General features: G+C 41.1%; 2 protein-coding genes across 2 annotated transcripts in view; one reads left to right on the top strand and one right to left on the bottom strand.

Annotated features, from left to right (window-relative positions):
• Positions 1 to 185: 185 nt before the first annotated feature.
• Positions 186 to 16,174, top strand: LOC132980711 (tripartite motif-containing protein 3-like). Its single transcript, XM_061046996.1, has 13 exons — positions 186 to 344; positions 9,398 to 9,570; positions 10,212 to 10,452; positions 10,555 to 10,706; positions 10,823 to 11,003; positions 11,111 to 11,840; positions 12,066 to 12,169; positions 12,258 to 12,425; positions 12,518 to 12,686; positions 13,210 to 13,269; positions 13,509 to 13,579; positions 13,811 to 13,951; positions 14,050 to 16,174. The coding sequence occupies exons 2-13, from the start codon at positions 9,425 to 9,427 to the stop codon at positions 14,200 to 14,202; spliced, it is 2,316 nt and encodes a 771-aa protein (XP_060902979.1). The 5' UTR covers positions 186 to 344; positions 9,398 to 9,424; the 3' UTR covers positions 14,203 to 16,174.
• A 139-nt stretch (positions 16,175 to 16,313) lies between these two features.
• frem2b (FRAS1 related extracellular matrix 2b) overlaps positions 16,314 to 26,641 on the bottom strand; it is a 52,345-nt gene continuing 42,017 nt past the window's right edge. Inside the window, exons 13-24 of the mRNA XM_061046994.1 lie at positions 26,376 to 26,531; positions 25,811 to 26,114; positions 25,474 to 25,605; positions 24,934 to 25,265; positions 22,880 to 23,072; positions 22,661 to 22,765; positions 22,340 to 22,467; positions 22,115 to 22,249; positions 21,335 to 21,461; positions 20,737 to 20,924; positions 20,495 to 20,641; positions 16,314 to 19,045 (exon numbers count right to left, since the gene is read on the bottom strand). Of these exons, the coding sequence (XP_060902977.1) occupies positions 18,539 to 19,045; positions 20,495 to 20,641; positions 20,737 to 20,924; positions 21,335 to 21,461; positions 22,115 to 22,249; positions 22,340 to 22,467; positions 22,661 to 22,765; positions 22,880 to 23,072; positions 24,934 to 25,265; positions 25,474 to 25,605; positions 25,811 to 26,114; positions 26,376 to 26,531 (2,454 nt within the window). The 3' untranslated portion in view covers positions 16,314 to 18,538. The remainder of the gene's footprint in view (positions 19,046 to 20,494; positions 20,642 to 20,736; positions 20,925 to 21,334; positions 21,462 to 22,114; positions 22,250 to 22,339; positions 22,468 to 22,660; positions 22,766 to 22,879; positions 23,073 to 24,933; positions 25,266 to 25,473; positions 25,606 to 25,810; positions 26,115 to 26,375; positions 26,532 to 26,641) is intronic.

Below are 26,641 nucleotides of genomic sequence, written 5' to 3' on the forward strand. Positions count from 1 at the left end.
TAGCAAGCCAAACCCCTTTGCACCAGACAGACTGTTCCTCTCAAACAGTTCCTGAGGTTTCATGGGTTTGCATATTCCCTGCCCCCCTCAGGCTGCTATTGGGCTCTTTAACTCCTCCCATCAGCCGTCAGACCAATGCTTCCTGTTAGCCACTCCCCTAATCTCCTCCTTTCCCTTCTCCTCTTCCTTACTGTCCCTTCTTCTCCCAGACAGACCCTGCCCTTTCCTTTCTGTCGCCCCGGTCTGTGGATTGTGTTGTGGAGGATTGGGACTCTGACAATGGGAAGCTTTCTTTCTCTCGGCCCGCTATGCTGACACTCCTCTCCCTCCTGTTGGGAATTCATGTGAGTACGACCTGCTCTTTCACTTCTTTTTATGGTGTCGTATTTCTGCTTTCTCATCCTGTTTGTGCCATTTTGTGGAAACCTAAACAATACAATGACTGGGATGGGAGCAGATGAATTATTGATCATACCATCTTTCCCAGCATCTGTGTATTGGAGAATCTCAGAGGGACTGTACTTGTTAAGTAGAGTATCATTACTTATTACTGTTAGTATGTTAATTTGTCATGGAAACATGAAGTCAATGATTATAGCTTCTTTTGAGGGCAACTGTTGCACTAAAACACTGCTGTGATTCTTCAATGCCTCCTCAGCCAGCCCACACACTTCTCCATTTTAGCTCCTAGGCGGGCCTGGCCGGCTCTGTGGCAGGTGGGCATCTGTGCTGCAGTCTGAGGGCTGGGCTCTGTAATCAAGCATACATGCTCTTTTGTTTAGAGGATTAGTGATCTCTCGCTGGCCTTCTGATCTGAATTTGTAATGGGTGTAGGGCTAAGAGGCTATATGGTATGTGAGCCACATGTGAATCAGCATCCTGTTTGCTTATGTCATTCTGTGAGTCCTTGTGTTGCATTGTACTGCAGCAACAGCAGCCAGTGCATCATTTCCATTGCTCTGTCCCAGACTGTGAGTAGATAGATGGTTCACTGGTTTCCTTATTGATTGATCTTTTGTTCTGGACGATGGCTCTTGTTTGAGTAGAACTATCTGAACGTTACATGTTTGATGAGAGCAGCTGATGATGGAGATGTTGGGCTGGTTTTTGCTCTGCAGGATGGCTGCTCTGGGTCACTGGGAGGCTGCAGACTCTCCTGGATGCTGTGCCTGAGGGCAGATACTTAGCAGGAGTTACATGTCTGTCTCAGCTTCAGGTTTCAGTCAGTTTGTGTACGCGGGTTTGGAGTTTCAGATCAGGGGCTTGCAGCGTGTGTATGAGAACAGTACAATCTGGACTGATTCACCACATCTAAATCTCGAGGACAGCCATTTAAAGGACTCCAGGAACAGGGAACACAGACACGTTTGTCAGTATTGAAGCTGTAGCTGCACCCTCTGAAATCCATTTGCCATGCACCCACACAAAATAAAGGAACACAGATGAATGAAAAGAAAGAGTGATGTGTTTACTTATCACTGAATCTCCAGGTTACATCATCCTGTAAACAACATACATGACTAAAAATTAGCTGATTTGAAATAGTAAAAAAATCAAATTTGATAAATAAAATCTCACTTAAAATATTTCATTTTCTCTTATAAATTAGCTGTTTTAATAAACTGCTCTCATACTGATTTTTCTTTACTGCACAACAAGCATTGTTACTGTACCTCTAACCTTGTAGAACTATTTTCAATAAACTGTTGGACGTTTTTATTTAGACTTTCTATTTTCAATCTCATAATGTGTATAGTTTGGTCATCCTTCTCTGACCAGTTCCTGCAGGCATGTTGGCTATTGATCATTCTGCTCATTGTAATGTATGAGCTGCAGCTCTGTGCTTGATCAAAGGCAATCACACTATTTAAGTGTCCTCTTTTCAGATGGGTTTTCCTGAGCCACTTGTTACGGCTCGTTCATCATTCATTGAAGTCAGCACTTTCGCTGCTTGAGGACATTATCTTTAAACTCTGATTATAAGGCGTCACAAGTATAACATGGCCTGATGACACAAAATGTAGCCGCATCAGAGATGACAGGATACAAACTGTAATAAAAACTCAAGTTGTCTAAAGGTAGAATAGTGATAATGTAGTTTAAAACAGTTACCGGTAAGTTCCCTATCCTACCTGCATCACATACTGTAGATACATTAACGTAACAGAGACTTGACTGCTAGGTCAATAAAGTAAACACATCATTCATCCTAGCTCCATTGTACAGTTTTAATTATTATAATGAACTTAGTTAGTAGAGAGCGTTTACCTGGGATGTATAGGCAGATCACAATATCTAACTGTTATGATTTATCTTAAATTCTCATCAATCACTTGTTGTAAAATCTTTGCATTTCGGTTTGAAGTTACAAAACCACAAATTATCCATCTTAAATTTTGACTGACTTATGGTAATCATGTTGTTGAGCAAATATTGTGAAGATATCCGCACAGGACAACAAAGCGGAGACCTCATGTGACCGTCTGAACCATCACACAGGAAGCCACAGTGTCTGAGTAGCTCTGAGTGCAGGTGGATGAGGGTCTCAGGGGCCATGTGCACGCTGCACCGATCGACCTTTAATAAATCTGCAGTGCATGTTGTGTCTGCAGACACCCGGCCTTCCAATGCCGCATTGTGTCCTGCTTGCCTTTGTGATGGTGGGCTCACAGGGAGAGACACAGATGCCCCCCTGACTCTCTTTTTGTGTCAGCGTTGATTAAAAATTCTGCTGACTACTGTGCTGTGCATGATGTGGTCACTTTCTCTCGTCGTCTCTCATTAGCTGTCAGATGTTATCAGTCTGCAGACAAAGGCAGATGAGAGATGGCTTTATTGGTCATTTGAATTACAGTCACTACTTTTTCTTTACAATTAAGGACCTCTACAGTTGGTCAGGATATTTTATTCAGGAATTTAATATGTATTCTAAGGTATCAGAATTGTCCAGTTCTAACAATAAAACTTGGAGCCCAGTTAAAAAAATGATTTAAATATATAACATGAAACTAAAATATGTGTGTTATTCTTAAAGACTGTATACATTATATCCACAGACTGTTTTATTTAATTATGTTATATCACTGACCATGCCCGTTCTGACAGAGACTGATGCATTGAGACAGGTTCTTCATGTGATGCAGTGAGGTGTAAGGGGAGCTTGTTAGTCTGAGGAGCAGAGGTTTTTACGTGCTGAGTGAATAATGGCTGACAAGTCATCTTCATGTCGACCCAGGCGCCGTCACTAGCCCCACAACAACCCCTCAACACTCTAAACGCAGAAATGTACTTTCAGAATACATCACATTTTTACATGATTCTACAACAGTGCATGTTTTTGAATATACAGTAGATGCCACAAATGGGACAATGCAGTCAGTCAAGCATGTTGTGTGTCTGAATTAGTGTCATCACATATTGCTGCAATTTGTTTGCTGTTTTTTTTTCTTCGAACCATTAGTACTTTAATCCTCAGGAAGATTGAAAATGAAGATCTTTACAGGATATGTGACGCTCACAGTGATGTGGAGAGGATGTTCAATGATGTGTTGTAATGTAACTAAACAAATGAACTCTAGTGGTAATACTCAGTCCAAATCTTAACTGTCAAATATTAGTCTCTCTTTTCCATCTCCCTCTTCTTTATTCTGTTAATTGCAAATATCTCTATCATTGCGTACTACATGGATTCTTTAAAAACATATAAAATCTGTCCAAACCAGTACATTTCTTCAAATGAGGGACTAGCTTCTTTCTGCTGAGTGTACACAGGAACAACGACTGCATGGTGACACATGTGCAGGGACACAACAGATGTGGATGGAAACATAAACTACAGTCTATATTTAAACACAATCCTGACAGGACATCATTACGGGCCAACTTTTCCTACTTCAGGTCACTCAGACTCTGGCCAATGTTTACAAGTCCAGCAAGCAGCTGACGGCTCGACTAAACTTTAGGAAACCTCTTTAGTCTGAAGTCGTCCCTGCTGTGACACACACAGCAGATATCACTACTGAGGGTCAGATTAACCAGATTGTTTTATTAATACTTATTCAAGATAATGTTCCATATAATATAACAACTGTAAAGAGAAGATGACAGAGACAGACAGACTTGAAATACTCGACGCACTGGGAAGTAGATTTGTTTGAGTGTTACACAGGGAACGAGGAGTGGAAGGCAAAAATCCTTTTTATGGCTCGTGTAGTGCAAACATCCTGGAATCTGGAGACGTCACAGCGAGGGAATGAAATTAACAATCTACAAATTACAGTCTGCGTAAAGGTCGTCAGGCAGTTTTCCACCTAGGCTAACTAATGTTTCATTCCTCAGCTTTCACTGGAATCATATGGCAACGATTTGACTACATAGAGTAGACAGTAAAATACATTTAATTACTTGGAACATAAATGTGTTTTGTGTCATTAAATGAGGAAAAATCCAAAAACATCCTGATTATTATAATTGGACATAGTTTCAATGATTATACCAGTCCCAAATATCAAGGCAAGTGTTGGTTTTGCATGCAATGTTTGAAGATTTTGGGGATTTCTGAGACACTATAACTGTGAGACCTCAAATCTACAGGATAAGTGTGATTTAATATTTCTGCTGACAGCATGAAACTCTGACAATTTAAAGAAGAATTCCTATTTTATCCCATGAAAAAAAAAAAAAGCTTAAACTAATTAAAATTGTTTTCTGGAAGCAAGTGATTTACGTCTGACTGAATTGAATACAGTCTTAATTTTTAATGACATTTTTCTATGTGGAGCATCAAAGAGATCCCACTTTGGGAGTAGCCTGGCTTACTGCAGAGGTCATAATTTGTAGGGTCTTTCCGCAGACCGTTATGTAATAGTCCTCATAAGTTATTAAAGAGCTGTGGATGAGAGAAGTAGATCATCTGTTCAGTCTGGCTTTTTGACAAATTCTAAGTGGGACGTTTTCTCATCCACAAAAGATAACATCGCTTATTCCACCTATTAGTCATGAGGCTTTAAAAAATGTCGTTTCTTTTATACATACCACTCCACAAAGTAGTGAAATACACTGGAGATATGAATCATCCTGTTTTATATTTTGGAGGACAAACAAGCCTTACAGTTCTAATTTGCAGAACAGCTTACTAGTTTGAGTACAAAGCCAACAACAACTGAACAAGCAGCACTTTGTCGGAGAGTTAAAGAGCATGTCGTGCTGTACCTCACCTCATGCTACGTACAAATTCCAGACAGATTAAAATTAGATCAGTGTTTTTTCTTAACTTGAGGCCATGTTGCTGAAATCCACGTAAACCACGCATACTTAAAATCCCCATTTGCCCACAAACAACTCACCTTAAGTATGTGACCTTATAGTCAGGTTCATAGGCAAGCAATTGAGGTCAAAAATGCACTAGTGGCATTAGCATTTGAATGATAATAATCAGGGCTAGACGGAGTTAATGAATTACTCTGGCCGTTTGCTTTAACGCAGATCTGGGTGTTATGTGTGAGATAAGGCTCGGAGTTGTAGTCACAGTAATCCAGATGGCAGACAGGGCTCGACCCTGCTGGAGGACATTAAGCTACTTAAGTGTAATTCTGGGTGAGAGTGGACAGAGATGCGATGTACAGTTTCCAATCAACATTCACACTGGGCGGACTGTCCTCATGTGTTGCAGTGTGACAGATACAGAACAGAGGAGAAACACAGATGCATACTGACTCTGATAACTGACCTCATCTGTATGAAGTGCTGATCATGCAGTTCCTGTGACAGGGCTTTGAAGAGGATCTCATCACGTGCTGCTTTTTAACATCACAGTGTGCACCAGATTCAGGTCTGTAGTCTGATCTCTACTGTCACTATTAGTGGTTGTTTGATATATCTATCAGATCTATTTTTGTACTTTAACTCGTGAATTGCTTCTGTTTTTAGATGAAAGGCTTTATGATGCACATATCTTAGCACACAGGCACTAAAAAGCGTTGTAAACTGTATTTTTTAAAGCATTTGCAGTGATTTAACAAATGCTGTTTTGGTCTTTTCAGTTTATTTTAAATGCTCATTTTGCTGTTATTATCTTATTCTGAGCAAAATCAAAACTACTTAGAGCGGCTGTGAGGAAAAAACTGTTTTGAAAGACATATCTGTCTGCGGTGAGGCGGGTGGGAGGGACTGAGTTGAGGAGGCTGCTGGGAGAACGGACAAGCAGAGAGGGAGGGAAGGGAAGGGAAGGGAAGGGAAGGGAAGGGAAGGCGGGGGAACTGTTGTAACCCGTAAGGCAGGCAGCAAGCCAGCCAAGAGGGGCGGAGCTTGAAGGTTTGGCTCCTTAAGCTTCCTCCTGATGTCAATGTTCAGCTGCTGTAATTCAGAGTCCAATGCGAAAGGAAGACAGCCCAAACAGGGGAGGGTCTTTTGTGGGGAAACGAGAGGAGGGGGAGGTGGAAAGGGTCGAGGTAGGATTGGTTGTATGGACAGTGAAAGGGCCAGGCAGCTCCTTAGTCAGTAGGCCTTGTAATCACTTGGCAAGGAGCAACAATGGGGCCTGCGTGCCTGAGAAAATCCCCATCTGCAGGACGTCGGTTTCTGAGAGCAGGCGTGCTGATGCTGTGAGTGTGTTTCTGTGGCTGGTAGAGAGAGAGAGAGAGAGAGGAGAGAAGAATGAGAGGACAATAGAAAGAAGCAGAAGAGATGTGGGGCGTTTAGCTGTGAGCTGGAATGTCATTGTTGGAGCTCTCAGCTCTGTGTTTCAGAGGGACAGCTGCCTCCATGGCCTGCTCACTCATGTGAGACATTCAACCCCGTTCACTGTGCATTTCCCCCAATCTCCCACATACTCACACAGACAGATCCACCGGCAGACAGGTGGTGCCTGAACTCAGCCAGCTGGGAGTCAAGGATAGGGAACTAGAGGAATTTGGGGAGTGGCACTTTAAAGCTTCCTCTTCCTCTCCTTACACTCAAGGCAAAAGGGGCCTTTAGCTGTGATTGTCAGAAACTGAAAGGCAGATTGGGGAAGCTTTACCTCCCAGTGCGAGTTCCTGTGCAGGCCTAATAGCTAACGTCATCCCCGGACAGGCTGAGGGAGCAGTTCTGTTGTTGCAACCTCAAAGGAAAAATTACAAACCCTGCTGTCGGAGTAGTGGATGAAAGATGAGGCGAGGCTGAACATTTGAACAGTCATAAGGCTGTGACGCACAAACAGAAGATGGGTGAGTTCTCATTACTTACTGAGGAAATGTTTGTGTGTGTTTTCTGAGGATAAAAAAAACAAGAGGAATATGAAAATAAGCAGCTATTCATTTTGTGCACTAGTCTTTTATATTTCCTGTGTTGCTTATATATATATATACACACTTTGGTTTGCTTGAACCTATTGTCAGCTATATTAAATATATTATCTGTAAGTGTGCAATGATGTTTCACTGTTTCTGATATACTACACCCAAGATTGTTTTAAAGCCTGGCATCCCCAAACATTTGCAAATGAGATTTAGTGTGAAATCTCAGTCATTTAATTTTTTTCTAAAGGATGTTATCAAGGAATGCAAACCTCTTTTTCTGACAGATTTTTTTAGTTTTTAAAGCCTCCATTCTACACTACAATGTTCCTATTCCTCTGACTCTGTCTAGGAAACCAGAATGAGAGCGAGAGTGAGCAATGACATAGGGGAAAGGAGCCGCAGGTTCTCCCGCTCTCGAGGACTTAAGCCTCTGTACATGGGGAGCACGCACTCACAGCTAGGCTACCAGCCACTGCAACCCGAGTTGGTCAGGGCCAGCTAGCCAAATCATATGGCTTTTACGATACCCTACGATAAGATACATACAATACTATGTGATTTTCCAGTTTACAAACGCAGCCACTGAATTAAATGATTTAGTTAAAACAGTTTCCTGTTCATTTAATCGTCAGTGCTGTAGCAGATTCACAATGTTACACCTAATTACAGCTATGTTGTTGTTTACAATACTGCCTTATCTGCCACCCTGTTCATATTGTTTGTGATGGTAATCTGTCTGAAGGGAGAGCAGACACATCTGCCAGTGCAAATACCCAGTGGCTAATGATGTGCTCTATTATTGTTGTGCCTCACTTCCCTGATAATAGGTATCAGAGGATCTCTGGGTAAAAGAACCCTAACTTGTTTGTATCGTAATGTTACGTCCCATGGCAGAGAGGTTCCTAACAGTGGAGAAAGTAGAGATTTATGCTGTTTTGTCCGTCTGAATTGTTGTTGTCCTTCTAATCCTCATGTGTTTATGAACAAGATGACAGATGTACGACATGTCGATGGCACACTGAGATAATCTGTGCCTGACCCACTGATACAATTTTATAACATTTATTTAACAGAAACCTGAACAGAGAGCCAGCAGACATCCACTCATCTGGATTTGAACCAACAATCAATCAATCTTTATTCTTATAGCGCCAATTCTTAAAAAAAACCTTATCGCAAGACACTTAACAAAAGAGCAGGTAAAAGACCTTACTCTTTGTTATATTTACTACAAAGACACAACATGAATCCATCGTGAGCACTGCACTAAGCAACATCTTTCAAGAGGCAGAAACCCTCTGCCCAAACTGTGTTGGACTTGGAAAGTGGGATAAAGGGAGCTGTAGAAAAAAAGAGATGGATAGAGACAAACAGAGCAAAAACAACAATGAATAAGATAGATTTATAGCCACAATGTCGGTAATAATGGTCAAAGTATGTGTAGTAGCAGAAACGGCTAAATGTGATAATAGACCAATCAGTCTAATATTAACATTAACAACGGCAATGAAACAGGAAGAACTTATTATGTTAATTAAAGAGGTGGAAGTTAAGCATCTTTAAGATTCACTTTAATATTTATAATAACCATAATACATGTAAAGCTGATGTTAATAGTTGAAGGAGTTGGAGTCTAACAACTGTTAAACAACTAAAAGAGGACATGGTGACATATTGCACAAAATGCATTGAAGTTTTTGTTGCTGTTGAAAGAATAACTTAAAGAAAGTGCACTTTAAACAGCACTGTATACACAGACACGCTGGCTCCTAGACGGCATATTTGTCACAGCTGACAGTTTGGCCCAGGGGAGAAAATTTTTCTTCCACAGCATTGATGTGATTAGGATTTGTATTTATGAAGTCAAACAACCTCTGGCTGTTGGGTGTTTGTGAAAAAAAAAAAAGAAGCTCAACCCACTGACACAGTTCCATAAAGAGAGCACACACGCTCACAGGTACAAGAATACAATGAGGTTTTAAGATATGATCAGCATTATGACTCATATCCTCCTGCCCATGCAGAGGGATGTTGCTCTGATACGCCCTCCTCACCCTGTCTGAATGTTTCCTCATGGCTTTCTTGACCTTTCCTCTGTTTCTCTCTCCCCGTGTGTGCAGGCTAAGTGGTCCCTGTGTCCCATTTGAATGTCCGTCATTATGGCTAAGCGTGAGACCGGCAGCACCAGCCCCGTGGTCCGGCAGATAGACAAGCAGTTCCTAGTCTGCAGCATCTGTTTGGACCATTACCACAACCCCAAGGTTCTGCCTTGCCTGCACACCTTCTGTGAAAAGTAAGCATAGAATCAAACGACTCAATATTATCTGTCCATCTGTACAAGTGAAGTTCAAAGCTTTACAAGACACTGACAAACAAAAAGATATAAGCAAACTACAGAAAACTGTGATAGAGACAAATAATGATGAGCTGTTTTGAACTCTTTTACCAGAATGTATGCTTATTTGAGAAATGAGGCACAGAAGAAATGTGATAAATAGTTCAGTGCATCTCTATGTTTTTGTGTTTGCTCTGCCTGCAATAAGTTGTTAATCACTAGGAGCCATTAAAGTGATGCAATGGTCCAATTTGACACAACTTACTCAATTTTCTGTTTCATCATTGTGGCTTTTCATGATGTTTAGCACTTACCACTCTGATGTGAGCCACAAGAATGCAAAGAGCATTTTTTATGGTCGGCAGGGAGCACTAGATTTCGACTGCTCTGTTTGTCTGACATTGAATAGATATTATAAAAAGTGTTTAAGTTTTTTGGAGCTCTTTTTTGTGCCCAAATAAAACTCTAAGGACCAGAATCTTATTGTCTACTTATACTAGTATACTTCACTAGTTTTAGATTTTTACTCCATGTTGTGGTTTACGGGATCTAAACGGGAGGTTCCTTCTATTATTTTCTTTGTCTTCTCATCTGTGCAGATGTCTTCAGAACTACATCCCTCCTCAGTCTTTAACGCTGTCCTGCCCAGTATGCAGACAGACCTCCATTTTGCCAGAGAAGGGCGTGGCAGCCCTGCAGAACAACTTCTTCATCACAAACCTAATGGAGGTGTTACAGCGAGACCCAGAGTGCAGCCGACCTGAGGCCTGTAATGTCCTCGAGTCAGCCAGTGCAGCCACAGCCTGTCAGCCCCTCTCCTGTCCCAACCATGAGGGCAAGGTAAGCTCACTGGGTGATGATATCATTTTGAATTTATCAGCAAATTAACCAGCACAGAAATATCGTGTTTACCTGTACTGTGCTCCACTGCACCACCTGCAGGTGATGGAGTTTTACTGCGAGTCATGTGAGACAGCCATGTGTCTGGAGTGTACAGAAGGAGAACACAGGGAACATGTGACAGTTCCTCTGAGAGATGTGCTGGAACAGCATAAATCAGCTCTTAAGAATCAGCTGGACGCAGTTCGTAACAGGTACCATTTACAAAATTGAATCTAGAATGAATGATGTGCTGCATTTTAGAGATGTTACAATGTTTTATTAAAAAAATAAATACATTTAATATTTTTCTTTTTTCCCCCTCTTTCAGACTACCTCAGTTGACGGCTGCCATTGAGCTTGTAAACGAGATCTCCAAACAGCTCACGGACCGAAAAAATGGCGCAGTGGCTGAAATCAGTAACACCTTTGATGAGCTGGAGAAGGCTTTACACCAACGAAAGACTGCTCTCATTACTGAGGTGGAAAACATCTGCAGCACCAAGCAGAAGGTCAGAGGCCTTACTGATTCGTTTGTTGTGGTTGGAGAGCATCATTTCTTCCTTAATGTTCCGACTTTAAGTAGAAGCTGACCCTTTCTCTCCTTTGATATCCTCAGGTGCTTCAAGCCCAGCTGAGCTCTCTGCTCCAGGGCAAAGAGAACATCCAGAGCAGCTGTAACTTCACAGAGCAGGCTCTGAGCCACGGCAGCGCCACTGAGGTCCTTTTGGTGCAGAAGCAGATGGGGGAGCGGGTCAGTGCTCTTGCGCGACACACCTTTCCTGAGCAACCCCATGAAAATGGACACCTGGAGTGCCAGGTAGAGACAGACGGACTGAGGCGCTCCATCCAGAACCTGGGAGTCCTGATCACAACAGGGACTGTAGGTCACACTAGTGTTGCCACCGGTGAAGGCTTGCGGCACGCACTGGTTGGCCAGCACACCTCTGTCACAGTCACGACTAAAGATAAAGACGGAGAGCTGGCGAAGACTGGGAATGCTGCTCTGAGGGCGGAGATCATCGCTGCAGATGGAGCGTGCACTGAAGCTGAAGTGGTGGACAACAAGAACGGCACCTACGAGGTTGGATATACGATCCGCTCGGAGGGAGAGTTCACCTTCTCTTTACTGCTGTATGAGCAGCCTGTGAGGGGGAGTCCTTTCCGCTTGCGTGCTGTCAAGCCCTCAGATGTCCTGCAGTCACCGGATGATGTGAAGAGAAGAGTGAAGTCTCCAAGTGGAGGAGGAGGTCATGTTCGACAGAAGGCTGTGCGCAGGCCCTCAAGCATGTACAGCACCACCAAGAAGAAGGAAAACCCCATCGAGGATGAACTGATCTACAGAGTGGGTGGGTGAAAAACCGGCTGGGAGCTACTGGCTGTATGATGTTTCTCTTTTAGAGCTCACACACACATTTTTGAATCATTTGAATACCTAATGATGCAGAGTGTTTCTTTAAAAAAAACAAAAAAACATCAAGCAGAACGTCAAGAGATATTCCAAACAAAATGATTTTGTACAATGTTTTGACACATGCAAAGTACTGAAGAATCCTGATGTGTTCCAATAATAGGAACAAGGGGGAGAGATAAAGGTGAATTCAGTAACCTGCAAGGCATCTCCACCTCCAGTAATGGACGGATTGTGGTGGCAGACAGCAACAACCAGTGTATACAGGTCAGTGAGCTGCATTAAAACTGTCATAAAGTGTTTCATTTATTAGTTTTTGGACATTTAATCATTTACACTTGACTTCTTCTTCTAGGTTTTCTCAAACGATGGCCTGTTCAAGATGAGGTTTGGAGTCAGAGGTCGTTCACCAGGGCAGCTGCAGCGCCCCACAGGGGTCACAGTGGACATGAACGGTGACATTATTGTAGCCGACTACGACAACAGATGGATTAGCATCTTTTCCTCGGATGGAAAGTTCAAGGTTAGGGGTCTCGGAGAGAAAAAAATAAACATTATTTTCACTTCACAAATTAGAAATGCTCAACTGAACAGATAACTCTCCCTCTGTAACAGAGCAAAATAGGCGCCGGAAGACTGATGGGACCTAAAGGTGTTGCAGTGGATAAGAACGGACACATCATCACGGTGGACAACAAGGCCTGCTGTGTTTTTATCTTCCAATCAAACGGGAAGCTGGTGACGAAGTTTGGAGCCAGAGGGACTTCAGACAGACACTTTGCAGGTATTAAGTACAAGTATACTACATACAAGTACTTCTGATTAATTTCACTTATGATGTCTATTAAAGGAAGACAAGATGCACTCTGAGCAATGTTTCATGTTTCAGGCATGTGATTGGGCCAGATTTACACATTTTATTTATGTTTCTTACTGTACATGAATGGCATGTGTTTTTAACGCTTCTTATTTTAGAGTCTTACTTTTGTAAGCATGTGTAGCTGCTTGTTTAATAATCTAAATAAATGCAATGATGCTTTTTTGAATATTGTACTAAAACCATGCAGCTGATCGTTTTAGTACAAGACAGAGCTTTAAAGAGGAAAATATATAATGCACATTAATGCATACAGAAATGTGATTATTATAATCAATTCTTTGCCTTTTGTTTGTGGAACCAAAATGACTGAAAACAAGATCTCCATGCATTAATGTAATCCCTTATTGAGATGTTCGTGCACAGTTTAATCTTACCCAGTCTTTCAATTTCATTTCTCACTTTTTTCTTTTCTTTTCTTTTCTTTTAGAGAAAAGTGGTGCAAACATTGCACTGGAACAAAAGCTTAGTAAATCTGGCCCTGCTTTCAGTAAGTAATTCATCTCCTGTGGTTGTGAACCTAGAGAATGAATCTTTGTTCTTTTAACTTGTTGATGCATCAGCTCTTTAATGTCTCACATATTTTGCCCCCGGTCACCTCTGAGTCTCTGTGTGATCACTGCGTGTCTTGTTCAAAGTCCAAAAGGAGTGTGGAACTTCCTGTGGTATGTTGCAAAACAGCCGATGACTCATCTTTCTTTTCCTCTTCTCAACGTCTGCTGCTTCCAGGTCCTCACTTTGTGGCTGTTAATAACAAAAATGAAATCGTGGTAACTGACTTCCATAACCATTCAGTCAAGGTATGTGTGTACATGCTTGTTATAGTTAAGCTGCATTGCAAGGAGGGTGAATAATAAATATTGACGTAAATAGAAAACAGCTGACACTACAAACTAAAGTTAAACAGCTTTGATAAGCTGTCGTGTTCTAGATAATTTGAGTAATATTCTCAACATGTTTTTTATTATCTGACCTTTCTGATGACAGAGTGTCCCTCTCTCATTATGTTTCCTGTTTGATCTCCCCTGCAGGTATACAATGCAGATGGGGAGTTCCTGTTTAAATTCGGCTCCCATGGAGAAGGGAACGGTCAGTTCAATGCACCAACAGGCGTGGCTGTGGACTCCAATGGAAATATCATTGTTGCTGATTGGGGCAACAGTCGGATACAGGTTGGTATAAGAAAAATACATCTAATTTAAAGCAACAAGCAGATTTGCATGTAATTACCCACTAAGTTTTTTTTCCTCTGTTTTGTGTAACCCACCAGGTGTTTGACAGCTCTGGGTCCTTCCTGTCTTATATCAACACAACAGCAGACCCCCTTTATGGCCCCCAGGGCCTGGCCCTCACCTCTGATGGTCATGTGGCGGTCGCAGACTCTGGGAATCACTGCTTCAAGGTCTACCGCTACCTGCAGTAGAGACCTGAGCCAGCCATCATCACCACTGAAAACACTGACAACAAAAACAACCAATGTATTCCACAGGGTGCAATGACCTTTACAACATAGCCTTTTGATGTGCACATCAGCTGATCTCCTGATATTATTATTATTATTATTATTATTATTATTATGTGTCTAATTCTGGGTTTACGCTCCTTATCATGTGTATTTAAGGGTGTTTTGAAAGTTTGGCTATGTAGCATCCTTAGGACATGAAATGAACATTTCTCTTGGACTGTTTTAGATCCTATTGATGGTATTTAATAAACTCCAACTTATGAGAGACTGGGCAGGGTAGGAGATAGATTAAAGTATTTAATGAGCCATAAGTTGTCCAAATGCATGAAGTTTTGATTTATCTTAATGCCTAGCCAACCACACGGTGTACACATCAGTTGCTTTTCTCTTGAACTAGTTAACGCTTACAGTGAAATGAACAGTGCTATATGCTTCTCTGGCAATGAAATGCTCAATTTCTCACTTACTGATAACTCACATAGAAATGTCGCCACCATCTGTGCATTGATTTGCTGTATGTATTGTATATACATAAATGTATATTGTGTATATTAGATCGCTCTGTATGTATGTGCTATGATTTTGAAACACAAAGCCTTTTGGCTATTCAGAGAGCAGCAGTCAAGGACTCCGGGATTTTAAAATTGTGTATGGCAGCTGTTAGGAGGTGTGCTTTGTCAACATACACAGCACATGCTTAAAAAAAGAAGAGTGTCATATTTATTGCTAATGTAATCAGCACAATGTTTTTGTTAATATCTGTTGTTTTAAAGGGAGAACAAAAAAAACAAAATGAAAAAAAAAGCTAATTTATTTTATTTTATACACTAGCTCAGCCTTTACAAATTATTTTTCTAAATTTCTCTCCTTCTTTCTTTAGAGCTTCTCACCTGACCCCTTTAGCTGAAAGAGGAATTTCACCTTAAAGCAGAATCAACATCCCCCCAACTAATGAAAAGAGCAATGTTTGTGCATATGAGCAGCTATTTTCCAAAGCTACAAACTAAACATTGTGTAAAAAAAAGGAAGGTTAAGAATTAATGTAGAAGCATTTAGACTTGTGGAGGCTTTTTTTTTGCCTGTTACAGTTTAGAGTTTTATAGAGTTGTATTCATTACAAAAAAATAAACACATATCTCAGGAAATCCATCAAAACTAAATCAACACATCAGTGTAACGACTTTAATTTCCTTTTTTTTTCTGGTATCAGATCTTGAAAGAGACTTTAGGAGTTGTACATGAGAACTGCTAACTTGTAGAGATCAAGGATCATAGAAAACATTGGGATGTTAATTCTGTTTTAAAGGGTTATTTTTCTGGCTTTCACATAGGAAACTGTTACAAAATTACAATACGATCATTTATTGTATGACATTTTATAACGATCCCATCGCATTAGGATACACTTGCCTATGATACCGTTTCAAGCTATAAAACACAAATTCAAGTTTCTGCCTGCACAACAACAAGCCATGACACCCAAGAAAAACCTGTGCAAGTAGATCTGTTTCTGCTCCTGCTCCCCCTAGTGTTCATTCTGTGTAATGTCATAAGAAAACCTGGTGCCACAGCAGAAGAGAGACCAGTTGCAGGACGAAGGCAACTTCCTGGTGTGAAGTAAATACCCTTAGAACTGTGCTAAACATCCGAACACCAACAATCAGTCTTTTCTGAGCTGCAGGATTTATGGACTGGACTGACCCAGCTTCACCAGTTCTTCAACCAGGAAGTTGCCGTTTCTCATGCACCTGATCTTCTGTATGACTTGTTGCCAAACTGGAGCCCACTGACTCCCTTAAAGAGTCAAAGGCTCACCTTTTTGACATGTGTCTGAAACATTTAACCTGAAGCTGTTTGTGTCACACCAAAACAAACGATTTTGTTTTCTCTATGAATATGCACTGGTAATAAAAGCACATGGTTTACTGAGTTCCTGACTCTTTGTTTTGATCGCTATTGAATCAGCACATTGTTTAGTCAAGATTCTGTTTATTTTACATTTTCTTTATGTTTCGGCATACATAAAAAAGATGAAATGTTGTTCCCCCAGCCCCAAGCAGTGTGAAAGAAACGGACATGTAACATAGACACATAACCTAAAACATCTATTAGGGAATAAATCACCAAAATGTGTATGTTGAAGTGATTTTTCTTAAATTTGATCCACATCTTTGCTTAGAGTTTTCCCTGAATTCCACTATAATGCTAAATATGTTGTAAAAGTGTGCACAGGTATGGCAAAGGATGATTTGGTGATTTTGCACTTATTTTTTTAGCAGTACTATATATTGACTATGCAGATAGAAGATTTGCTAACAAGGTTTTCTTAAGACAATCTGAAACACAGGTCACTAAAAGCTTCGAGCTATTGTCGTTTTTCATCAAAGAATATGTCATTTTATGTTTTCTTGAAAAATTATTTATTTGCAGACCACGTTGTGCTTCTGGTCTAAGTTACAAATACTCACAGCACATACTTTATGCATCTTTTGACAATAACCATTCTCAAAACATTCAAATGGTACATTTATAGGTGGTGCATATGTATATTCATACACGTGCATAAAGAAGCTCAGAAAGAACTCAAAGCTTTAGGGTGGAATTAAACAGCCACAGTACAATGATACAGTGTCAAAGCTAGATTAGCAAGCGAACTGTGCACTGAATAAAACAAATCATAGTTGGGGTAAACATTGAGTGAATGCATGATATAACAGGTTGCATAGAATTGTTTCAATTTAAAAATAAAACAGCAAATAAACCCTTACATTTATGAAGGAGTGTCTATGAGTATAGTGTCTACGTAGATATACAGCAGTATGAGGTAATCAGATTTTATGGCAATCCAGTGCCTGGATCTAGAAAACACTAATACATGGAAAGCTTCTTTAAAGTTCATTTCATGTGGACACTGATTGAATGCAAACATGTCACATAGCTATTGTATGTGTAGTGTGGTTTGAAAATACAATGACAGACAACTAACAATTTGTATAATACAGTTTGAGAAAGACAGGTTCAAAACAAATTTAAAAAAAAAGGAAATGATGAATGATTTATCTCTGCATACAAAACAAGCATTGACAAATAAATAAATACATTTAAAGTCATGAATCAGGGAGAGGACGGTAGTTCTGACAATTAAACAAGGGTTTGTGGGTAATGCATTTCATTCCCTTTAAGTGAACTCTGTCAAACGTATTCGACCATATTTCAAGGTTTAACATTAAACAGCACATAGCCCTGTTGTTTGGGGGGGATCTGGAGTCCCGGCTGTCTCTGCTAAGCTACAGTAGTCTACTACTAGAAAATCAGCAGTGAAGCCAAAAGTGAGAGTTGTTCCTGCTGGAAATAGAGGATATGGAACCGCTACTATACTACACTGTACATTGCAGACCAGCTGTCTTGAAGGTTGCGTCAAAGCTACAGACTCTAACAGTTTCACTTCCCTTTGCTTTACTACCATGTGACACAGATAGATCTTAAAACCATGACTCGACAACGCTATAGTAGGGGAAATTTTACAATATCGATTAGCTACAGATAAATACTGCTTTTATGGTGAAATGGTGGAAATAAGGCAGATTAGATGCATTGGTGATAAATCCATAAAAAAAACAGTTTTCGGATTTTCTTCTTTACAATTTCCAACAATCCTAAGATACAAAAATAAATGCATGCAAAAATATAAGCACATGACAAAATGTAAAAAAAAAAAAAATAATTTTTTACTGATCCAATGAAAAACATAACATATGTTACACAACCTCAAAATGATGTGTTTTCTTAGGCACGCACTGCATCTAATGACAAATCATTCAGTCATTATCAGTATAATGACAGGCAGGTTCATCCAGTGTAAGAATACCTATGGACAGTGTCTTTATGCTGCAAATCAAACATACAAAGCCTGCTGTTTAGCAACTACAGTATGAAAGAGATCCACCTTCCCACACCTACTCAGTAAACCAAATGCCCTTCAAGTTGAGAGGCATCTTCTATAGCACCTTTGGAAACAAAGTAACACCTTATTTGGATCAAGTGGCTTCAAAAGCAAATCAAAACTGGAGTGCCGTGAAACAGCCGCTGACAGAGTCTGTGTCCAAGTGAGCGTCCCGATCCCTCCCCGACCGTGGAAGAGATGCAATATTTCAAGTAGATTTTTTTAATAGAATCAAAGCTCTTGTTTTTTTTTTTTTTGTGTTGCTTCACACAATCTTCAATTTTATCTAAATGTGAGGCACTTGCAAAACAACAAATATCAACTGAAACTCTCAAGCGCGAGTCCGTTTCTTTAGACCTCAGAGCTGTCACTGTTACTGACGGCTTGTGTCATCATGGGCTCTCTGCTGCTCGAGCTCTTCGGCACGTCTTTCCTCTCTCGTTTTGAACGGACCAGTAACACCACCAGTATGATGATGAGCACTGTGAGGAGCAGACCTACGAAGATCCCGATGATCAACACTAGTCTGTCGTCGCTGTTGTCCTTCTGGTTCAGCTCCCGGGGGATGATCCCTTTGGTGAAGATCTCCCTTTCTGGGCTCGTCCTCCGCTGGCTGCTGCGGTCCAGCGCGATGTGAAGGATGTTGGTGCCGCGGTTGTTGCTCACGCCGATCTCATCTATTATGTCTGGCACATCATTGGCTGATCTTCTGCTGCGATGTTGACCCTTTGGAAGCAGACTTGTGTGTGGGCTCATTACATGGTACTCCAGGCTCCTCTTCCCTATGCCGCGGTTAGCATTGTCCCGAGAACGGACGGTGTAGATGGTGTGAATGAACCACTCTCTGCCTGCAGACACCTGTAGAGAAAGACAGGATAGCATACAAATGATATTAACAAATACAGCTTCTGTCAAATGATCTGCCCATTATGAACCTATTTCCATGTTTGCTTTTTTCCTTTTCTGCAATGGTGATTATCTAGAATAGAATAGAATTGAATATAATTACTTTATTGATCCCAAACTGGGAAATTGTGGCGTTACAGCAGCAGGTTATCCAAACACACAATATGAGTAAAAAATACAATGTTAGCAAATCTAAACATAATATAATATTAAATACAAAGTAAATAAGTACTAAAAGATATCAAAACTAAGAATGTGAATATATACAACCAGGATTTAACTAAGCATTACTAGTCTTAAATAGGAAGATTAAACATGGAAGATTAAATGTAAATGTGAAAAAACAGAGTTGTAAATGGACAGTATTGACATAAGTTAGAGTGCATGAGTGTAGACATATTATAAGCAGAAACTAAACAATATAACGGCGAGTAGACAGACAAATGAAGTGAACATGAGTGCAGGGATAATTTGTAAATGTAACATGTGCAGAACAATCTATCCAAGCATTAAAGAAATATGTCTGTTCCAAAAGTCAGAACTCAACTGGGGAGAAAGGCCTTTAAGTTTGCTTCTCCCTTTACATAGAACGAATTACAAAAAAAGAACTGAAACTTAATGAACTTCTCTCGCTGAATGCTTTTAAGAAGAGGTTAAATGACTTGGAGGCGGATACATCTGGCTGTAGATGTTCTTCCTGATGTATTCGTGGATGATATTTGACAAACATTTGCTGTTTCTGATTTGTTATTGGGGTCTTTTAATGTCTAATGTATTTTGTATTTGAATGCTTGGCTGCTCATTGTCTGTGTGAAACTCTGTTGCTGCATGTTTTAGCCAGGACACTCTTGAAAAATAGATTTTTAATCTCAATGAGTTTCTTTTCTGGTTAAATAAAGGTTAAATAAAAAATATGGATTAAAAAAATGCGGTATGCCCACTACAGCTATTGTACAGACATTGAAAAAATACTAGTTAGTACTGAAAAATGTATGCTGGCTTTTTCCTCTTAACAAGCCAAGAAACACAGCAGGCTGACCAGAGGAGGAGATCTGCACTCCATGAAAAGATGAGAGTCTGAGTCATCCTGTCATCACAGATCAGAGGCGACATAAAGGCCATGGTGACTGGATTGTTCAGAGCAGTGAGTCTTTTTTTTCTCAGCTGATTAGGAAGAAAACTTAAAAAGAACAGTTTTTAAAGTCACTTTCTGTGTCTCTTTCACAGCACTGAATATTTTCATCTTGCTCTTCACAGTTGCTCTCTCACAGCAGGATGCCCACAAGTTCCCAGAAAAAAAAAAAAACACACCAGCACAACCAGTGGAATGCGTCCCAAATTTGTGAAATATGAGAACGAGAGCTACTCCACTATGAATATCTAGTTGATGCCTTTACTGACCTGGAAGAGAGCTGAGGAGTCCACTCTGAAACCATCAGACCCAGGTTCTCTCACTAGAGCTAAAGCGCCAGCGTCATCCACCGCTAGGAAGGCGTTGAACGCTACATTTCCAAATGAGCGGGCCTGAGTGTCGGGCTGGGCCTTATCCTGAAGTGAGAGGAAGAAACAGGAAGGAAGAGTTAGGTCTGAACGTGCACAAGGTTCCTGTGTGAAATAATCAGAAAAAACCTCCCGGGCCTTACAATGATTTTGAATCTGTAGAGTAGTGACGGGGCATCAGCCAAGCAGCCGAATTCAAAGTTACTGGGGTTGTATTTAGGGACGTATCCATCAGCTCCAGTACACAGGAACACTTTCTCAATGTTACAAATAAAAGAGTCACCCAAGTTCTGCACCGGATCCACCATCACTCTGCCATATATTGTATCTCCTGAGGGAAGAGGAAGAGCTTTTATCAGAAAACATACATGTAATAAAAAGTGTTTATATCATCCACTGATGCATTACTCTTAAAATATGTTTTTTTACTTTAGACTAGATATTGACAACATTAAAAGCTAAAACAACAACAAGAGCATGTCACTTGGACAGAACTTACAACACGATTTTAAAGATATTTTCTGAGAATAAAAAACATGACTAAGGGCTAGTTTTTTAGAAAAACATGAAAGGCCTCTTACGTCCTCATTTATCAGTATAGGTCGTGAACAACGGGGAATATTTGTGCTGTATCCACATGCAATATTTATCATGCAGGGGTTCCCTTCTGATGTTCAAAGTGGAGAGAAGTCCAAAGAATAGTGAAACAGAAAGAACTTCCTCAAACGTTCATGCAGTTACCCTGTGAGAACGCAGTGTCACTCTCCTGTCCAAAGCCCATGGAGCCGTCGGAGAGCCAGAGTTCCCGCTTAGAGAGTAAGATCATCTGTGTGTTCAGACTGAACTCTGCAGCCACAGGGTCGCTGACCTAGAGACATGTAGAGGACAAAGAAGATGTATGTTACAATATAAATAAAAACATTTATTCTTATCAGCACAAAATTTCAACATTTGTGTGGATGTAACACGATTTAAGAAAATGTCTCAATTGTTTAACCTCATAATCCTTCTTTCATGTTAAGTTTCTTCTCTCACAGGTCTCATTTTTAGGATCATCAGACAGACATTTGTAGAGCTGTACATTTAAGCTTCACAAATTTGAGAATTTGCTTCATTTTCTGACAGCTGGAGCTCTATTCACTAAAACTTTACTGTTTTTGTGATTAGTCAGTGAGAGTAAAAAACTTAACATCTTCTCAGGCTTGAGTAAAATGAAAAGGGGATAAAGTATAATGTCAGATCAAAATGATTACTGTAATTATTATACTAAACTGTCACTGTGGCTGAGAAGTCGATGTTAGCATCAGTAGAATCTGGACACAAAGCACTGCAGGTGTATTTAAAAACATTCAAAACGGGATGTAGAATAAATGTTTGGTTGTTTCAGGTAAGAAGAATTACAGTTTACTACTTGTTTGGATTAGAATAAAAGGAGGATTTCCTCTCAGATCCTCCCCCAAAATAATCAATAACATTCACCATTTATACACCTCATCAAATTTCATACATAGAAGATCTCACCTGCTGGAAGCGGATGTCCACATCGAAGGTAAGAGGCTCTCTGGGATTGCAGACAGGAGGGATGGTGTACTCCAGACTGGGAGGGGACGTACAGGGGACCAGCTTCACAGTGTATGTACCAGAGTAGTCTCGCACCTGAGAGGGAAAAATGATCATGGAAAATTAGATGTGAAAACAGAGAAGAGAATTTAATTCCCTTATCAAGAATACAAAATGTGTCCTCACCGCAAAATCAGAGACGAATGTCCACTGCTGAATGGGCTGGTTGTAGGTTGGCTCATTCCTCACAAGACTGAGGTTAAAGGTCAAACCCGGGTGGTCCGGACACATGACCATAGAGGTGAGAGGAGAAGCTGAGGGGGGGAAAAAACATCAATTAAATATATTAAACAGTATAATCTGCATGCGCAGTTACAAGGTTAGAACCTTTGAATTTGCAGTTAACACTCTCCTACACATAACATATTAATATAAACACATTATTTTAAACTTTTATACAAACTAATATGACCAGCTATAAAAAATGCACTTTACAACATACTGTACCTGGATGTGAAAACACAAACAGGCCTCTGAATCGGGCCTCAGTGCGGAAGTTGACTACCAGTCGTCCATGTCCATTGATACGCATGCTGGTTGGATACAGAGCTCCTGCAAAGAGCATTAAACGCAGCTTCAATATGGATACTTAATTTCTATACATAGATCATTTACAGACCATGACACATTTTCAAGTATTTAATGCTAAAACGGTACATATCATACCTTGTAGTTCAGCCTCTGGTGGGCTACCAACACCATCCCTCCACAAGATGGCAGTGTCGTATACAAATGTGAGTCTCAGCTCTGACTGTAAGTCAAAGTGCTGCCAGCCCCCTGCTCCCACAGGAGAGTGGAACACATAGGACACGTGAAGCGGGACTCGTAAGGTCACGAAGGACTGGACCAGATTCAGCACCTGCAGAAAAGAACAAACTATGCTGTGTCGGAGCAATTCATGTACATTTGACTTATTGACTTTAAGATAAAGAACAATATTCTACTTTTAAGACGTCTTTAAGTTTGGCATTTTACATTTTTTAACTAAATAACTTTATCATTAAGAACCGCTGTCTTAAGTTTGCATCAAAATAAATAATGAGGAATATTGATGAATGAAAGAAAAGCACAGAATGCACTACTGAGCAGCTAAACTGTCCTCCTTTAAAAGAGCAGCCGTAAAATGGTTGAAGAATTCAGAGTGGTGAAAGTCCTGTGAGGTAGCTCTCTCTGGTATCTGCACTTTCCTCTGACCTGTTGGAGGTACCTGCCTGCACCGGCCCTCTCTTCATGTGGAGACGTGCCTATGCCTGAGGGGGCGATGAGGGCTCAGGCAAATGATTTCCAGGATGGCCTTCTGACACAACCTGCTGGGCTTTAATAGATTCCTGGGGTCCTGTTAAGCTGGGCTCTAAACCCTACACGGTGACATGACACTGGCCTCGGACTGCATAGAGCTGTCTGCGCTCAGCCCGCCTGCCCACTTAGAGGAGCACCCGGGGTCACAGGGCACCCACAAACAAAGGCACTCTCTTTTCCAGTGATCCTTCCTTACAAATCCTGGAACTGAACCTGTGACGCCCCAGTCTATGCATTAACATACCATCTTTAGGCCTCTTCGACTGTAACCATAGCAACAAAATCTACATACAGAGCTTACAAGAGCTGAATGTATACCACTTTACCCTTGATGGAAAGACAGCAGGGACGACAACAAGGTTTTATTGCTAATGTCTGTTTTTTAGTATTGTGAGAATGTTGAAGTCAAACTCAGTTTTTTCTTTCATAACCTGCCCTTACTTTCTTTTATATATTGTTGCATAATCTCTGATTAATATGGTCACTTATCAGCAAAGAAAGAGGTAAGATTTCTATAGTCTTTTTTTATATATCTCAGGGTAACAGTACGGGCCGAGGTAAAGTTTAAATTACTGACAGCAGCCTACTTTCTTGTTAAGACATGTTTATAAAGGGCCACAATTACTTTCACATCATGTGGATACAGGCATCAAAGTTCCACTTGTTGGAAAAAAAAAAGGCTGTTATCACCTGGGTGACGACTTTGTTATTGAAGAAAACCTGGAGCTATGTAAAATGAGAAACTCCCATTAAACCAATGAACGCTCTTCTACACTTTCAGCAGCAAAAAATCGTGCTGCAGGGCTTTCATCACTAATCCTGTAGTGGAGGTTTTCACCACCATGCGCCCCGTGCACTCTTCCAGCCTTCTTTATCAACGCTCTACCTTAATTAACGGCAAGTCAACTAACAGTACGTTTCCAAGGTGAATGCAAATGTTGAAAGCTGGGAGGCATGCGAGGGCTTTGAGATCTCCAACACTCCACATATACCAGCTGCTGCTGCATACACCACATTGTACTCACAGCAAAACAGACAAACAGAGGTTTTTATGAGACTGCTGGCTATTGACTTGCCACTTTGTCAAGTCAAATACAGGAAGGTGTGGGGTTAGTCATTATTACAGAGGTTGACGTGAGACAGTAATGGATGGCTTCTCAACTTGCTGGTGTTAACTCAAGGATCCTTAAAGGAAAACAAGCACGGTTTTAATATGCCTGTAAATGATTAATGACACCCAGGAGTAGCTTGTAATGAAAATAGGAAAAACTAGTTAAAGGACTGAAAAGACCAGTAACTGCTGAGTGCACATTCCTATCCTGAAGATCTCCTTCTTTATTGAACTGACTCCTAGCACCTGACGTCAAGAGATGACAAATGGGGTCAAAGGTAAGCTGAAGCTCAAAGGTGGGGCTCCTTACCTGTCCATCAGTCCCGATGGTACCTCCACAGTCACTGAGCAGCTCAGACATGTCGTAGTAGCTGCTGAATTCCCACAGACAGGCCTCCAAGTCGAGGTTTCTGTAGAACCGGAGTGTGCTGGAGCCCCTGAGGGAAGTGCTGAATTGGTAAGGGGCCGTATCGCCGATTACTTCGGGGTTCTTTGTGGCTTCAGTGAGAAAGCTGTAGCGAGTCTTGACCTCGGAGAAGTCCAGCAAATTGGAGCAGCGGTGGTTGCCAACACGAGTGCCGTCAGGGCTCAAGGTGAGCTCAAAGTTAGAGAGGGGCCGGGTGGACACTACAGGCAGCATACCTATAGTGGTCAGAAAGTGTAAGCATGGGAGTGTTATATTATTAAAAATTAAAAATGAACAACAGCAGCTTGTTGTTTAATAAATGTGGTTAATGAGTTACAGATGGATCCATGTTGTCTGACACACTCAGCCTCAGATGATTCTTGAACCAAATACTTGTGTCTCTGAATATTTGAACTGATGAAACATTGAATTTGGTGCTCTTACCATCAATGTGAGGCATGGTAACTGTCAGTTTGATAAGGTTAGGGTGGTCTGTGTCTTCTGTTCCAGTGTACCGCAGCTTAGCAGAGAACGGCTCTGCCCCAACCGTGCCTGCAACACGAGGCTGGCACATTCCTGCAAACACACCGTAAACAAACAAACATCAAACGTTTTGTTTTCCTCAAAACCCTCCACAGAAAACTCATTCATGTTGCGGTTTTCTGTCAGAGCAAGGACAGCTTGTACTGCAGCGGGAGAGCCGGCAGCTGCTTATCATACTGAGCCATTTCCAAGAGAGACCTCATGAAACATTTCCAACGAGAAAATGAGCTGCTCTCACCCTCGTCCCTGCTGATGGACACAATGGGGCTGCTGAGCTCTAGACCTTCATCCCCGTTAGAGTTCACACCCCTCGCGGCACACTGAACCCGGGAACCGGCCTGAAAGTAGACTGAGTCCAGAGCAATTAGCTTGGAGGAGGTGAAGAAGGTATCAAAGTCAACCTCCCTCATAGGGCTGGTGACGCCATCGGAGCCGGTGGGGGCGCTAACAAGCCAGCGATAACGAGTCAGGGTGTTGTTGATGTTCTCGCTCACACAGATAGAGCCTGTTTTGTCGTAGTCTGGGTACTTTGGGTTACACGCCTGGAAAAAGGGAAAAAAAGAAATAGTGCTTGTGAGTGAAAGGCATCTGAATATTCCTGCAGCAGCCAAAGTCCTTCCTCTGCACTCCCAGTGAGTACTCGAGGGAGCTTATAATTGAGCAAAGTGAGCACATCTGCTAAATCCTGCCTCATTAACAGTATTTAGCTGTTTGAAAGTGAACCAGCTAAATGAAACATGTGCAGCGTGATTGACTGGAAAGTACATCCCGCAATATTTTTGGTGCGATCACTTGGGACTCACAGTGACACAAATGACAGGATATCCAGCGATGGGTAGAGCGTCTCTGGCTCTGTCGATGTCGTCGTACTGAAGCAGAGAAACCACTTTTGGCACAGAGGGGAAAGTGACATCGGCCATGCTGTTCATCTCCTCAATGTAGATTATGGCTTTGCTCATCTGTTGATTGACAAGCAGGATATATTAGGTGTATAGTGATGCAGAACAAATTGCGATAGCTAGCCAGGTTATCGCTCATTTGGCCGGTAAATGATGTGCTAATTTTGCAA

The sequence above is a fragment of the Labrus mixtus genome, chromosome 9 (genome assembly GCF_963584025.1).
Source record: "Labrus mixtus chromosome 9, fLabMix1.1, whole genome shotgun sequence".
In the NCBI taxonomy this organism is placed as follows: domain Eukaryota; kingdom Metazoa; phylum Chordata; class Actinopteri; order Labriformes; family Labridae; genus Labrus; species Labrus mixtus.

Bases quoted from the DNA above. Each gene is read 5' to 3' on its own strand.
- LOC132980711 (XM_061046996.1), top strand. From the start codon at position 9,425: ATGTCCGTCATTATGGCTAAGCGTGAGACCGGCAGCACCAGCCCCGTG. The intron at 10,453-10,554 runs GTAAGCTCACTG...CACCACCTGCAG, and splicing joins GTCCCAACCATGAGGGCAAG to GTGATGGAGTTTTACTGCGA. The intron at 12,687-13,209 runs GTATTAAGTACA...CTTTTCTTTTAG, and splicing joins TTCAGACAGACACTTTGCAG to AGAAAAGTGGTGCAAACATT.